This window comes from Aythya marila (genome assembly GCF_965140915.1).
Source record: "Aythya marila genome assembly, chromosome: 17".
Taxonomy (NCBI): Eukaryota; Metazoa; Chordata; class Aves; order Anseriformes; family Anatidae; genus Aythya; species Aythya marila.
The window spans coordinates 4,103,905-4,116,679 of NC_139058.1; the positions used below are offsets into that span (position 1 = coordinate 4,103,905).

At 39.8% G+C, this 12,775-nt stretch overlaps 1 protein-coding gene across 4 annotated transcripts in view; it reads right to left on the bottom strand.

The window, feature by feature from the left end:
* Positions 1-12,775, bottom strand: part of MORC2 (MORC family CW-type zinc finger 2) — a 43,626-nt gene that overhangs the window by 17,778 nt on the left and 13,073 nt on the right. For all 4 annotated transcript variants that reach the window (XM_082774219.1, XM_082774218.1, XM_082774220.1 and 1 more), the window contains exons 3-9: positions 10,937-10,971; positions 10,362-10,430; positions 6,053-6,143; positions 3,728-3,836; positions 2,305-2,464; positions 2,111-2,222; positions 1,267-1,392 (exon numbers count right to left, since the gene is read on the bottom strand). In XM_082774219.1, coding sequence (XP_082630345.1) covers positions 1,267-1,392; positions 2,111-2,222; positions 2,305-2,464; positions 3,728-3,836; positions 6,053-6,143; positions 10,362-10,401 — 638 coding nt within the window. In that variant the 5' untranslated portion in view covers positions 10,402-10,430; positions 10,937-10,971. The remainder of the gene's footprint in view (positions 1-1,266; positions 1,393-2,110; positions 2,223-2,304; positions 2,465-3,727; positions 3,837-6,052; positions 6,144-10,361; positions 10,431-10,936; positions 10,972-12,775) is intronic.

Genomic DNA, 12,775 nt, shown 5'->3' on the forward strand with positions numbered 1-12,775 from the left:
TCTAGCAAAAGGTAGAAGATAACTGGAGCTCTTCTGGAAAGAGGAACTACTTCCTCCATGGTCTTGGATATCCTTTACTGTCACCTGAACAGTAAGGTCGTATTAGTAGTTGACTATACAACCCACAGAAACATAGCTTCCAGAAAGAACAGTGACAAAAGGACAGTAAGTGTCCTGCTCAAGAGACAAGCTGTTATTCCTGATGAAGAACACTGTAACAGCAGTAAAATCTGAATTTACACAGTAAAGGCATTTAAACACCCTAAATCCTGTGACAAATCTCCATTCTTTGTTCTCTAACACCAAAAAATTAACCTGCAGACAAGCAGGTTAAATGCTTTTCCTTTAGAGATGAAGACAAGCTGACTTGCAACCCTACAAACAGGAGAGAATACACTGCCTCCTGAAGACAATCTTCCTAAGCAGATCTTGCAAGCAGAATGCTGTACCTACCAAGGCCTGATGTAAAGCATAAAAATGATCACTTCAAACAGAAGGACACCTAGCAAACCATGATTTACAGTGCCAAGTCATGCTGTACCAAATTGACTGCCTCTAAAAATGAAACGAGTGACTATTTTGACAAGGGGAGAGCAAGGGATGCAATCTCGTGTGACTTCTGTGAAGTTTGATACCACTTTCCAAATTTTAAGAAGCTGAGTAAGTATTAGCTTGACAGGCAACAGCCAACATTGCTTCACTACGGGCAAATCACACCTCACAAATCACCATAGATGGGATGATAGTGCTGGTGGATAAGAGAAGAGTAATTGATATAATCTGCCTAGACTTGTGCAAATTTAAAGGTTTAAATTAGATACTTGGAAGAAATTCTTTACTATGAGGATGGTGAGGCAACTGGAAGAGGTTGACCAGAGAAGCTGTGGATGCCCCATCCCTGGAGGTGCTCAAGGCCAGGTTGGATGGGGCTTTGAGCAACCTGATCTAGTGGAAGGTGTCCCTGCCCATGGCAGGGGGGTTGGAACTAGGTGGTCTTTGAGATCCCTCCCAACTCAAACCATTCTATGATTCTGTGTTTGGTTTTAAAGGAGACAAATTGCACAAGCTACTTTTGATTTACAAAAGCATTAGATTTTCCATTATCTTCCTGTTTTTCCAAGATGTCAAACCCACATCCTATAATCTTGTGATCTGTTTCTGTGGCTTTAACATGGAGTTATGCAGGATACACACAGAGCAAAATGCTAAACCTCTTCTGTAAGGAAACTCCTGCACACATATGCAGACTTGTGGTCTAACGCTTACCTTGGCTTGTACAAGCAGCAGGAAAGTCGCTTGGTTTGTACTTTGTGTCCATTTATGAATATCCTCATTCTAGGATCGATATAGAGCACAGCAGCATAGGCACGGAAGGAGCGGCGCTCAGGCTTTCTGTAGGAGATGGATGTTTACAGATATTTATCAGTTTGTTCAGCATTTCACTGTAGGACCACCTGGAGACATTCTCCCTATTATATCCATGTACCTCAAAGATGACCCCATCAATTCACTACCCGAATAACCAATGTCTTATTTGTCAGAGTGCTCATCCTTGTCCCTCCTTTTTCCTTCACAATTTTTCCCCTTAATTATTCTCTGGTTAAAAAACAGCCATCACCTACTACTGTCATAGTCTCATCCTCTACCCTTACCAAATGAACAATTGTTTCTCTGTTGAAAAAATTTGTAAAATTCTTATTTCCCAAGAAACTGGTACCCAGGTTCAAAAAGACCAACAGAATCACCTCCCCACACTACTTTTCCCTATCCTGTGACATATCCTGGCACAGATTAAACCTATAGCTCAGGGCTTCCTCTCCTTAATACAGGTAATTTAAAAAGGGTACTGAGTTTGCCTGCTTTGACTAAGCTGAGACAAGTCAAGGCGTAAATTCACAACAAACACACAAGCATAACATCTGTGAGCTATGTAAATGCATCAACTCTAAACTGCTGAAGAACTAAAGAACGTCTAAACTCTCCTACTCACCACAGAAAGAGAAGCTTTGAAAAAAACAAACGTATGCACACAGCATACAGATAAACCGCAAAATCAGAAAAAAAACCCTTAGACCAGAATCCAAGGGCATGTAACATCAGTCATACTTACGTTCCCTCTGGGGGTGTTTCTGCCATCTGAATATCTTGGAGGTCAGAAGTCACATCCAGCTCTGGTTCTCCATTATCCATTAGCTTGAGGTTAAATATGATCACCAAGGTGCCTAAGCAAGCAAGAAGTTGATCAGGTGAATCCCCCCCAAACCCCCAAATTCCTTGCCCATGACCAGCACCACAGATACATACCTTTCTCACCACGGATCTTATTGAACTGCTCCATCACTTGCTGTTCTGATTTGAAAGGGGAATACTTGTAGATCAGCTCCGTCTCAATAGCAAACTTCTCCATGTTGTCAGTCACAGGCTCTCGGCTCCGTGCATTCCAGGTGGGCAGTGGAACAATGACCTGCAAATAGCATTGTACCAGGAGCAATTCAGACCTACCCACTCTAGTCAGCCATTTACATGGAACAAGGTTGAGCAGTAGCCCTTCCTAACTTTTTAGCGGTTTACACAACTGTCAAATGCTCAAGGACCTTTCTTTTCCAGCCTCCAAGTTACTTTTCTAGAACATCTAGTCTTATAAGACACCACTCCAAAGTAATCTGTGTGGTATTGGCTGCTCAATGTTAACACAACCAACATCATTTTTACCTCTTGTAATAACTCTCGTCTAACAGTAAAAAAAAAAAACAAACAAAAAACACAAGTTTTGCTTCTTAAAAAAAAAAAAAAGCATCAAACTGTGCTCAACTCTTCTCTTAAACTGAAGAATTATTCTTCATTTATTTTTCTGATTTCATTTTTTCTTCTTGGTAGGATTCTAACAAGATTATTGGTTTTGTGTTGTTTAGAACATGAACAAAGATAGAATTACAGACTGCAGCTGTATATCAAGGACAGTGAGTCCCCTCCTTATTTTAGAATTAAGCTCAAGCCAAAACTTCTAGCTCCAGAGGCACTATGGGAACTACATTACTGCTTGCTAGCCACTAGCAAGCACTGCCCCCTCAACAGCTTCTTTGTACAGCTCCCTCCACTATCAAAATGGAAAATCCTTACATATTATGCCAGTGCAAAAACGTAACTCCTCATTATTGGCTATGCCTTAAAAATACTTGCACTTGAGCATAAAAATACTTCCATATTAAGAGTTCAGATACACAATGGTATCTGAACTATCTGTTAAAGATATACAAGTTCTCAATAGTTAGAACCATACTGATTTTTGACTTAAAAAGATGCAAAAAGAGACGCATCTGGGAGTTTCTGACCTATGGGAAGCGTCTTCAATCATACCTTTAATTCTCTACAGATAACCAGATATGAACAAAAATTTAACTACATCTCAAAATCAAATTTTGTGGGAAAGGAAAACACAAGAAAACCTGGACATAGCCTGAGCTTGGCACCAGCAACATAAAGTGATATTAAGCCCTATAAACCCACAGTGGTTTAGAGAGACCTCTTGAACAGATTTAAAGCCAAAAGGAAAAATCAGTCATGACTTTGCAGATCCCCTACCAGTGTATCCCCAAGAGAACACCATACACTGAATAAAACACAGTAGAAATCTATACTGACACAGACTCCTCCTTCAAGAGCTGGGTGAAGGTCAGATGAGATAACATTCACCATATTACTTCATTATAATATTTTATGTCCAAACCTCATCGATGCCTTCTTCTTCATGGAATGTCCGTGACAAGAGAAGGCAAGTCATGGTGGTGTTTTTCTTTGTGAAAAGGATAAAGTCTTTCCCAATCCGCATGGAACCCCTGGAGACAGATTTCAAGCAGCATGTTATACTTCATGACCAATACTTTTCAGCAAATTAGCAGAATTTATGCTAATTCTTTAAAAAGCAGACTAAGTTATGTTTTCATTCCATTATGTTCAAGTATGAGACACCAAAAACAGGTTAAGATGGGTAAAAAGGCTTAAACAGCAGCTACCCTCCCTCTTTATTGTTCCTTCCAAAAAAAACCAAAAAAAAAAAAACACATCTAAATCTGGACATTTTCACAAGAAGCAATGGAGCTCTAAATTCTTTCCCTAAAACATTTAACACTAATCACAATTAAAAAGTGCAGAATGGAGCTTTCCAAACTCATACTATGAAGAAAGTTTAAAACAAAGGTTTTGTTTTTTAAATCTGAAGAAGTTGACTACAGTGAGATGTGATAATAACCTTCAAATATATGAACAAAAATGTAAGTCAGTGAGAAAATGAATGCAGCCTTCATTTTGCTGCACACACAAATGAATAGCAGTAGACAAGTTTCTGGGAGACAATATATTTTCCAATGTGACAGGAACATTAGCAATTCAGCAGTTCAACTTATCAGCTAGCTATCACAAAAAGGACAGTCCTCCACCTCCTAACTCTCATATGGTGAGCAACGAAGTTGTGTTTTTGCAACAGAGAACTAATTTTCTGTATTCCAAGATAGTTGTGTAGTCATAATAAGGAGAAATGCTAAGTAGATTAGTGAACAGTAGAAGGCCTCACTGTTTCAAAATAATGTAGAAGCTTGAGAGAAATAGGATGAGCAGTGTGAGAAGAGTTAAACAATGATCACAAGTTCTCAAAAAATAAGAAAGGAGAAATCAAAAGGTTGAAAAAAGGAAAAATTGTACATATATGGCGTAGAGGAGCGTCGAGTAGCTTGTGAACCTGTAGTATTAAGCCAATGAGGAAACAGGGGAGGTGATCAGGTGTCGGGTAATAGGGGATAAAAGGTTATGATTTGTTTGCTTGGATGCACTCCTGATTGACAGGATGCCCGCCATTGCAATCGTGAATAAAATAGCTTCACAGAAGATCCTGTCTGAAGAAAATTATTTGAGATTTTTCTCATAATATTCCCAATAAGACCTTCCTTCCCAATATTCTCTTTTATCCTATCAGCCAACTCCTCCAAAAACCCTTAATGGACAAAATTTTCATTTAATCTAAAGCTGGATCAGGGGTTCTGTCAGTTCATTTCTTTAGATTAGACCAATGTATTAGTAAACATCTTTTGCACATTTAGGCTTCGGTCTGCAATTCCTAGCTGCAATATAGTATGCCCCTCACTCAAGTTTAAGAACAGGCGAGAGTTCTGCCCTGGAAGAGCACAGGTAGGATCTATTCCTGCACTGAAGCTGGATTGATGATATTTCTAGAACCCTTTCAACCCTCCCTGCTTTCTGTTCTCCCCCAGATATCTATTGAATCACAGAGATTCCCCCACTAAGATGAACGTACATCAAGAAACCACATGGAGACCAGAAGCATAAAGGCAGAACAGACAGAGTAATCTATAAAAGTCCTTCAACTTTCTCAAACAGGTTTCACAGCTGTGAATGGTTTTTCTCTTTCATATCAAATCTGTTCCAATCAGCAAGATTTATTTCTGTTCATCTCTCACTTAAATCCCACCCCTCTCCTCATTCCTACCATCATTCCCCTTCATCTCTATGCAATTCATAGAATCATTGAATGGCCTAGGTTGGAAGGGACCTCAAGGATCATCTAGTTCCACTCCCCTGCCATAGGCAGGGATGCCACCCACTGATCAGGTTGCTCAGGACCTCATCTAACCTGGTCTTGAACACCTCTGGGGATGGTGCATCTGGGAAACTTGTTCCAGTGCCTCACCACCAGACAACCTTCCTAGAGAAAGGCTGCAGCACTATTTTGCTTTGATTTTACTATTTGTCTGATATTGACATATTAAGATGTTTTATTTTTCCTGCTCTTTCATTTTTCCAGCTGATCCATATCCCCTGAATCACTTAAATATAACGGAAAACACTGTCATCAGTTTGAACACACTTCTCTACTCATTCTGTCCACAGGGTTCCTGCATACCAAAACATCATATGTTTCTTTAGATTTCATCTCCAAGTGTTTTTCTGGTAAAAAAGATACACACCTCCAAGCAAAAAATACATTTGCTATCTCATCTCTAACCTCCATAATCTCACGACGCTGGCTTTTAATACCTACGATTTCAAGCCGTTCCCATACTGCCCAATTTGAGTTGACTCCGGAGATCGCTTGGCTGATTTGCCAAATTGAATAACACTGGCAGCTTCATCTGGAACGAGAGACAGGTAGCAAATCCAAAGTTTGTTTTAATATACACAGAAGCGCATCTTACAATGATGAATAAGTTTGTATTTAAATAGCACAGAAGGACTGCTGCATGGAAGAGGCCTGGAGTCCAAGCCAAGGTCTCACCCTGAAGCTCTGCCATCCAGCCCTGTAAGAACTACACTGGTCAATGACACTAGCATCAGAAGTTTTGTACAGATGCTGTTACGCTGACAAAAAGATTTTTAAGTTTCAGACTAGACCAGTACCCCATCTGAACTGGGTAAAGATGTTTTCTTTTTACAAAAAAGAAAAAAAAAAAAAAGTCAACAAGATGATCTGTTGTGTTAATCACAATTCCCAATGTGCTCATAAATAAACCAAAATCCAACCCTGGGACACTGCAGCTCTGGTTCTACTAACACTACAGATAAAAACCTGTGGTACTAGGGCATACGTCACTAATACAGAAAGGTCTTGAATTCAGGATAAACTGAGTACATTTTCTTTATGGAGCTGAGCTGAACACTACTACCAATTAATGCACTAGTAAGACAAAAACTATTTTTTTGCAGCAGATTCCTGGACAACTAACAGCAAGACAGCTGTATAAAAGCAGTACTAGCAACTACCACAGGAAGCCAGAGCATTTTATTAGCTCAGGACTAAACAAAAGGATATGATAGTTTCACAGATGAGAGAGTCTGTCATTTTTAGCTCAAGCCTTTCCATTGTTCAAGGTATAAAGCCTTTTAATATCATCCATAGGACAGAACAATTGTACTCCCTTCTGCCAAGAGATAGCAATCGTTTCACCATAGAATTTACTGGGAGAAATGCAATGCAATTCCAGAGATGAGGGAACATGAAGTGCCTTAACAGGAACAATCCTTCAAACAGGAAGGCTAACAACAATTACTGCCCTCAACGCACATACAAGCTGCAAGGGAGGAGGGGACAACTATTGCAAATACAAATTTTGACTGGATTGCAGTACTTCTTCCCTTTCCTCAGCCTCCTATGGTGTTTTCTTGCCAGCCAAAGCAAACATTAGAAGATTATCTCATATTTGGAGATGTGGATTTTATTGTTGTTATTATTGTGTTAGTTTTAAAGCCTAGTCAAACAGGGGTATAGGGGATATTCTAAGAAGAGATCATTACTGCCCCCTCTCCCCTTGCTGTACTAAAAGCTGTATCAACAGCTATTTTTGAGAACAAATTCAGAAGCCTAAAAAAGGAAAGGAGTAATTGCCTGGCGCATTTCCTCACTCAGACAAGGTGAACATATGGTTTATCATTCAGTGGTGGAGACCTAAAGCCACCCTAAAAAGGTGATTCTTCTTGGGAAGAGAAGGATAAACACTGCCCAGAAGAGGGGACTCCTGAAGGGTGAGGGAGCTTCTCTCTCTGCTACAGTTTGTCTTTGGGAGAGATTTAGTCTTTACACTCCTCCAAAAAAATCAAGGTATAAATTTATTTTTTTTCCCAAATTTTTAGTTAAGGCTCTACAGGGAGTTTCACTTACAACTATTTTAGTCACACTGTGTTCATTTTGTTGTGTCTCAGAGTTACTAGACTTTAAAAATAAACTCCCTGGCAACAAAAAGAGGGTTGACGTGATCTATGCCAAACAGACAAGAAGAAAAAAAAAAAAAAAAAAAACAATCTGAAGGAATTCAGTGAAGATGGCAGATTGATATTCTAAGCCCAAGAAAAGGAATCAGGTCCTGCACTTGGAGTACAACATCCCTATGCAATGCCACAGGCCCCTGGGGGGAAGAGTGGCTAGAAAGCTGCATGGTAGGAAGCAACCCGGAGGTATTGGTTGATAGCCAGGTGAATATGAGCCAGGAGTGTGCTCAGGTTGCAAAGAAGGCCAACAGCATCCTGGCCTGTATCAGAAATAGCATCACCAGAAGGACTATGGAAGTGATTGTCCCTCTGTACTCAGTTCTGGTGAGGCTGCACCTCAAATACTGTGTTGAGTTTTGGGCCCCTCACTACAAGAAGGACATTGAGGTGCTGGAGTGTGACCACAGAAGGGCAACAGAGCTGGTAAAGGGTCTAGAGAACACGTCTTGTGAGGAGTGGTTGAGGGAACTGAGACTAGAGAAAAAGTGGCTTGAGGAGACCTATCATTCTACAATTATCTCCAAGAAGGTTGTAGTAGGGTGGGTGTTGGCCTCTTCTTCCAAGCAAGAAGTGATGCGACAAGAGGAAATGGCCTCAAGTTGCACTAGGGGAGGTCAAGGTTGGATATTAGGAAAAATTTCTTCACTGAAAGTGTTGAAAGTGTTGAAGTGGCCTCTTCACTGGCAGTGCTAAGTAAAGATTTGTACTTATCTTTGAGGTGTTTTCCAACCTAGGCGTTTCTATGATTCTAAATTAAAAAAAATCCTAGTAAGAAACATCAAACAGCTGGGATATAGAACTGGGGGATAAAGCTGTTTATTTCTGGAGTGTTGCCCTCACCCAAGTCATTGACAAATACATTAAACAGCACTGGTCCCAGTACCCACCCCTGGGGGACTCCGCTGGGTGCAGGACTCCCACTGGACTCCATCCCACTGACCACAATTCTGCCTTGTTCCCCTCCTCGCAGCGCGTGCAGTCTGTGCACAGTGCATGTGTGCACGCAGAGTATCAACAGGGTGTTCCTGGGTGTGCATCAGCTGCGTGCATGTGGCGTGCAAGATTTCCAGTCAACTTTTCAGTGGGACAGTGGAAAAGCGGGAAGAAGCTCAGATCTTTCATTACCTTAACAACTACAGATAAAAACCAACTATCTAAGGGAAATGACTGAGCACAGCTATTTATTGAGAAACCAGTTTCATACAAGTTCCTCAAGAGACCAAAGATTTATTCCAAAAATCCATCAACACAAGAGGAAACTTCAGTGTGCTAACAAGACTGTAGACACACTTACCCTTAGAGATATGCAGACCACTCTTCTGACACTGGTCCTCTAAGTGTCATTAACTACACACAAAAACATGTATGTGTGCCTTTAAACAAAGTGCCAGAATCCCAAATACATTTAAACATTGTTTTTCACCAAAGTATGTAAAATGAAAGCACTCTTGAGCTCCCAAACTTCAAAATATAGCTTAAGCTTACTAGAGCTGGGATAAAAAGCAAGTTAAAGACTCATTTGTTTCTATCATTTAATAATACAAATAGAGATTACTTCCTAAATTAGTTGTAATCCGTCAATCTACAATCGGTTTTTGAGTCATTAAAATCATGCAACACCTTGAGAGTCCAAACAGTAGGTTAAATTTCTCAAATCTAAGTATCCTCAGCAATGACACCACTGATAATATGAGAAATCTCAACCTGAGATGTGCAGCATAAGATCTAGAGTTTGGTTTTCTAATTGTCTCATATTTAGTAGTCCCCCATGAAAAAGCTAACCTTTTGAACCAGTGCTATGAGCTTTATATTTCCCTGCGGGATGCACTGCTTTTTAAAAATTATCTGTACCATAATGACACTGAATCCTCAAATATTTTGAAGGATTTTTGACTCTACAGCATAAGATAGGAAAACTGCAGTTTAAGTACAAATGTTGCCAAGCAGAGAGCTCCTCAAAGCAGGAGCTGCCATCTTCAAGATGCAAAGAAGGTGGTATGGATTAACAGTACTGTTCAATGATGCTAAAGCACTGCAAGAAGGCTTTACTTCTTCTAGATCCGACAGACGTCAGTTCTTATGATGAGGCAGACTTGCATTTATTATATTCTTCTCATGCTCCTAAGAGTTTATATTGGCAAATATTGACCTCTACCAGTGATAATGATGAAAGAACAGAAAAATGCTTTCGAAGTCAAGTTTGAAGTTTTTGTCACGGCACACTTTCATACTGGAGACAAGATTAACTAATCGCTCTGCAGCCCCTAACATGCTCAGAAACCTTTTCCCTTTTCTGGCTACGTTATTCTCCCTCCAGCCCCAAGGCCAACTTTGGTATGCTGGAAAACTACAGACCAGGCTGACTCATCTCTATGATGCAGCACAACAATTTTCTTAATTTTACTGCAAACTGAAGAGGTGAAGAGTTTGATAAGTGATACTGCTTGAAAAAGACAGTGAAGAGGCAGGAACACATACAGAACTAGGCACAGAACTTCCCTCTTTCAACAGGACCAAGCTGTTAATTCAGTTTCAGCCATAAAATGAAACCTCATCTTGAAAATATAAATGTAACTTGTGTCACTTACTTGAATCCATTCCAGTTCCATCATCCAAAAAACACAGCATGAATCCACCTCTCAGGTCTTCTCGCCGTTCTATGAGAGAAGAATTTTTCAATACTCCCATACAGAAATTCGAGCTTCATAAAATGGAATCAAACTAAACAGTGTTCACGAGAAAAGTAATGCAATAAACTGGACTTTCATAAACCTAATACGGCTATGGTCTAAAAAAGGCACCTTTTTTTTTTTTTTTTTTTTAAATAACAGAATGACTAATTTCTCCTACACTTTAACTTCTATGTAAATATATGCTACAACAACGGTGTATTGTAAAAGCGGGTTTCCTGAACACCCAGTACAAATTGCTGTTTACTTTGTTATCTAACCTCATCTGAAAACTGGTCTAGCAAACTTGCCTCAGTTACTTATAAAGTCACTATTTTTTGAAAGATAACAGACATCTGGGCACAGGACAAAAAGCAAAAGGCATAAACACCTTCACTCTCGTTCTACCAGGCGCAACACATTTGCAGCCTAAATCCAAGTTTTAACTTGCAACTTGGCTGATGACATGCAATGAAGCAGCAGGAGTGACTTACCAGTATAAATGTCTATTCTTGTGGCATCTGCATCTCTACAAAGCAATAAAAACGCAGTCAGGACTCAAATGTCAAATAGAAATGAAGCTAAAAGCCAGGCACATGCAATAGTTTCCAAGATGAACCAACGGCACAGACCAAAGTCCACAGAGGCATAGCAGACAGCACTAACGGACAAGTAAAACACACACTGTTCCAGTTTTTGCCTATTTGAACCCAAACTCAAACAAAAAACATTGTTACTATATGGAATTAAACCTAGTTACAGTGAATATCACTGACTTTTTAACCAGTCATGCTAAGGAAAAAAAGAAAGAAGCACACATTTCTGAGCTCCCTCTTGTATGCAATCAACACCTAAACTTTTTTGGTCAAGCTGCCTATGAAAAGCTTAGTAACTTCTGCAAAAAAACTCCATCCAAATACATTCACGTTTGTCATAGGAAACTGTCATTAAAAGATCATTTAATTAAAGGCATTCATATGCTCTATCCTCCTCTATATTGGAAAAAGTAGCACATACAGCACTGTTGCTGCCTTCTCACACCAATTTTTTATTTTATTTTTTGCCAAGTGCCATGTAGACCTTCACATATCTTTGGTTTACTGATCAGAAGAGTGCAGTTGTGCTACTGCAATAAAACCCTACTTCCTAAATGCCAAGTCACCTTGTTTCATAGCTGTATCTCTAGTCGAGTAAAACTACTTTTCCCAGAAGGCTAACAGTGTATAAGCACAGCTCCTCCTCTAGGAAAACAGAGATAAGGAGTTTGAAAATAAAAAAAGCCTCAGTCTAAAGTAAGCTACATTATGTTGTAGAAAAAGTGAAAACAGCAACAGCTGCTGATCTGAGTTAAAACGCGGTTCAATACATAGGCGCAGAGTCCTGGCTAGCTTCCTACAAAGACTTTTTCCAAAGAAATTTTTCAGTTCAGCTCCTTACATTACTAACTGCATAGTGTGACGATTCATTTTGAGATTATTTTCTCTCAAGCATATTTCCACAGTATCACATCATAATATTTGATGAAGCTGAAGGAATAAATATGCAAGGCTTGGTATGCCGCTACAGACTGCAGTATGAGAAATGTGGCCTAAAACCTCTAATTTCCAAGTACCAAGTCTCTCAATTATCACAATTGCTCTACTTGTTCTTGCTCTATTTTTCAGCATCCCACTTCTGATTTCATTTTCATCCTATCACTATCACGAGCGAAAAATTATTGAAGGATCTTAAAGTCACAACTCCAGTAATCACTATTTTACCAATTTCTCTAAACAAAAAGGAAGAGTTACTTTTTCCTTAAATTATTTCCCTTTAAAAAAAAAGTGTTCTCACAATTTCCCCTCTAATTTTAGTTATTCTGTGATTCAAACTTACCTTGTTGGGAATACTACTTTGTTTTTTAGGGGTTGAATGTGGCAGTATAAGAGGACCAACTGAAACACACTGTGTTTAGTTTTGGGACCCTCACTACAAAAAAAAAAATAAAAATTGAGGCTCTGGAACATGTTCAGAGAAGGGCTACAGAGCTGGTGAAGGGCCTGGAAGACAAGCCCTATGAGGAACAGCTGAGGGAAATGGGGTGGTTTTGTCTGGAGAAGAGGAGGCTCAGGGGAGACCTCACTGCTCTCTGCAACTACTTGAAAGGAAGCTGTAGGGATCTGGGGGTCAGCCTCTTCTTGCAGGTAACCAGTGATAGGACAAGAGGGAATGGCCTCAAGTTGCACCAGGGGAGGTTCAGGTTGTAAAATAGGAGACATTTCTTCTCAGAGAGTGGTCAGGCATAGGAATGGGTTGCCCCAGGAAGTGGTGGCATCACTGTCCCTGGGGGTGCT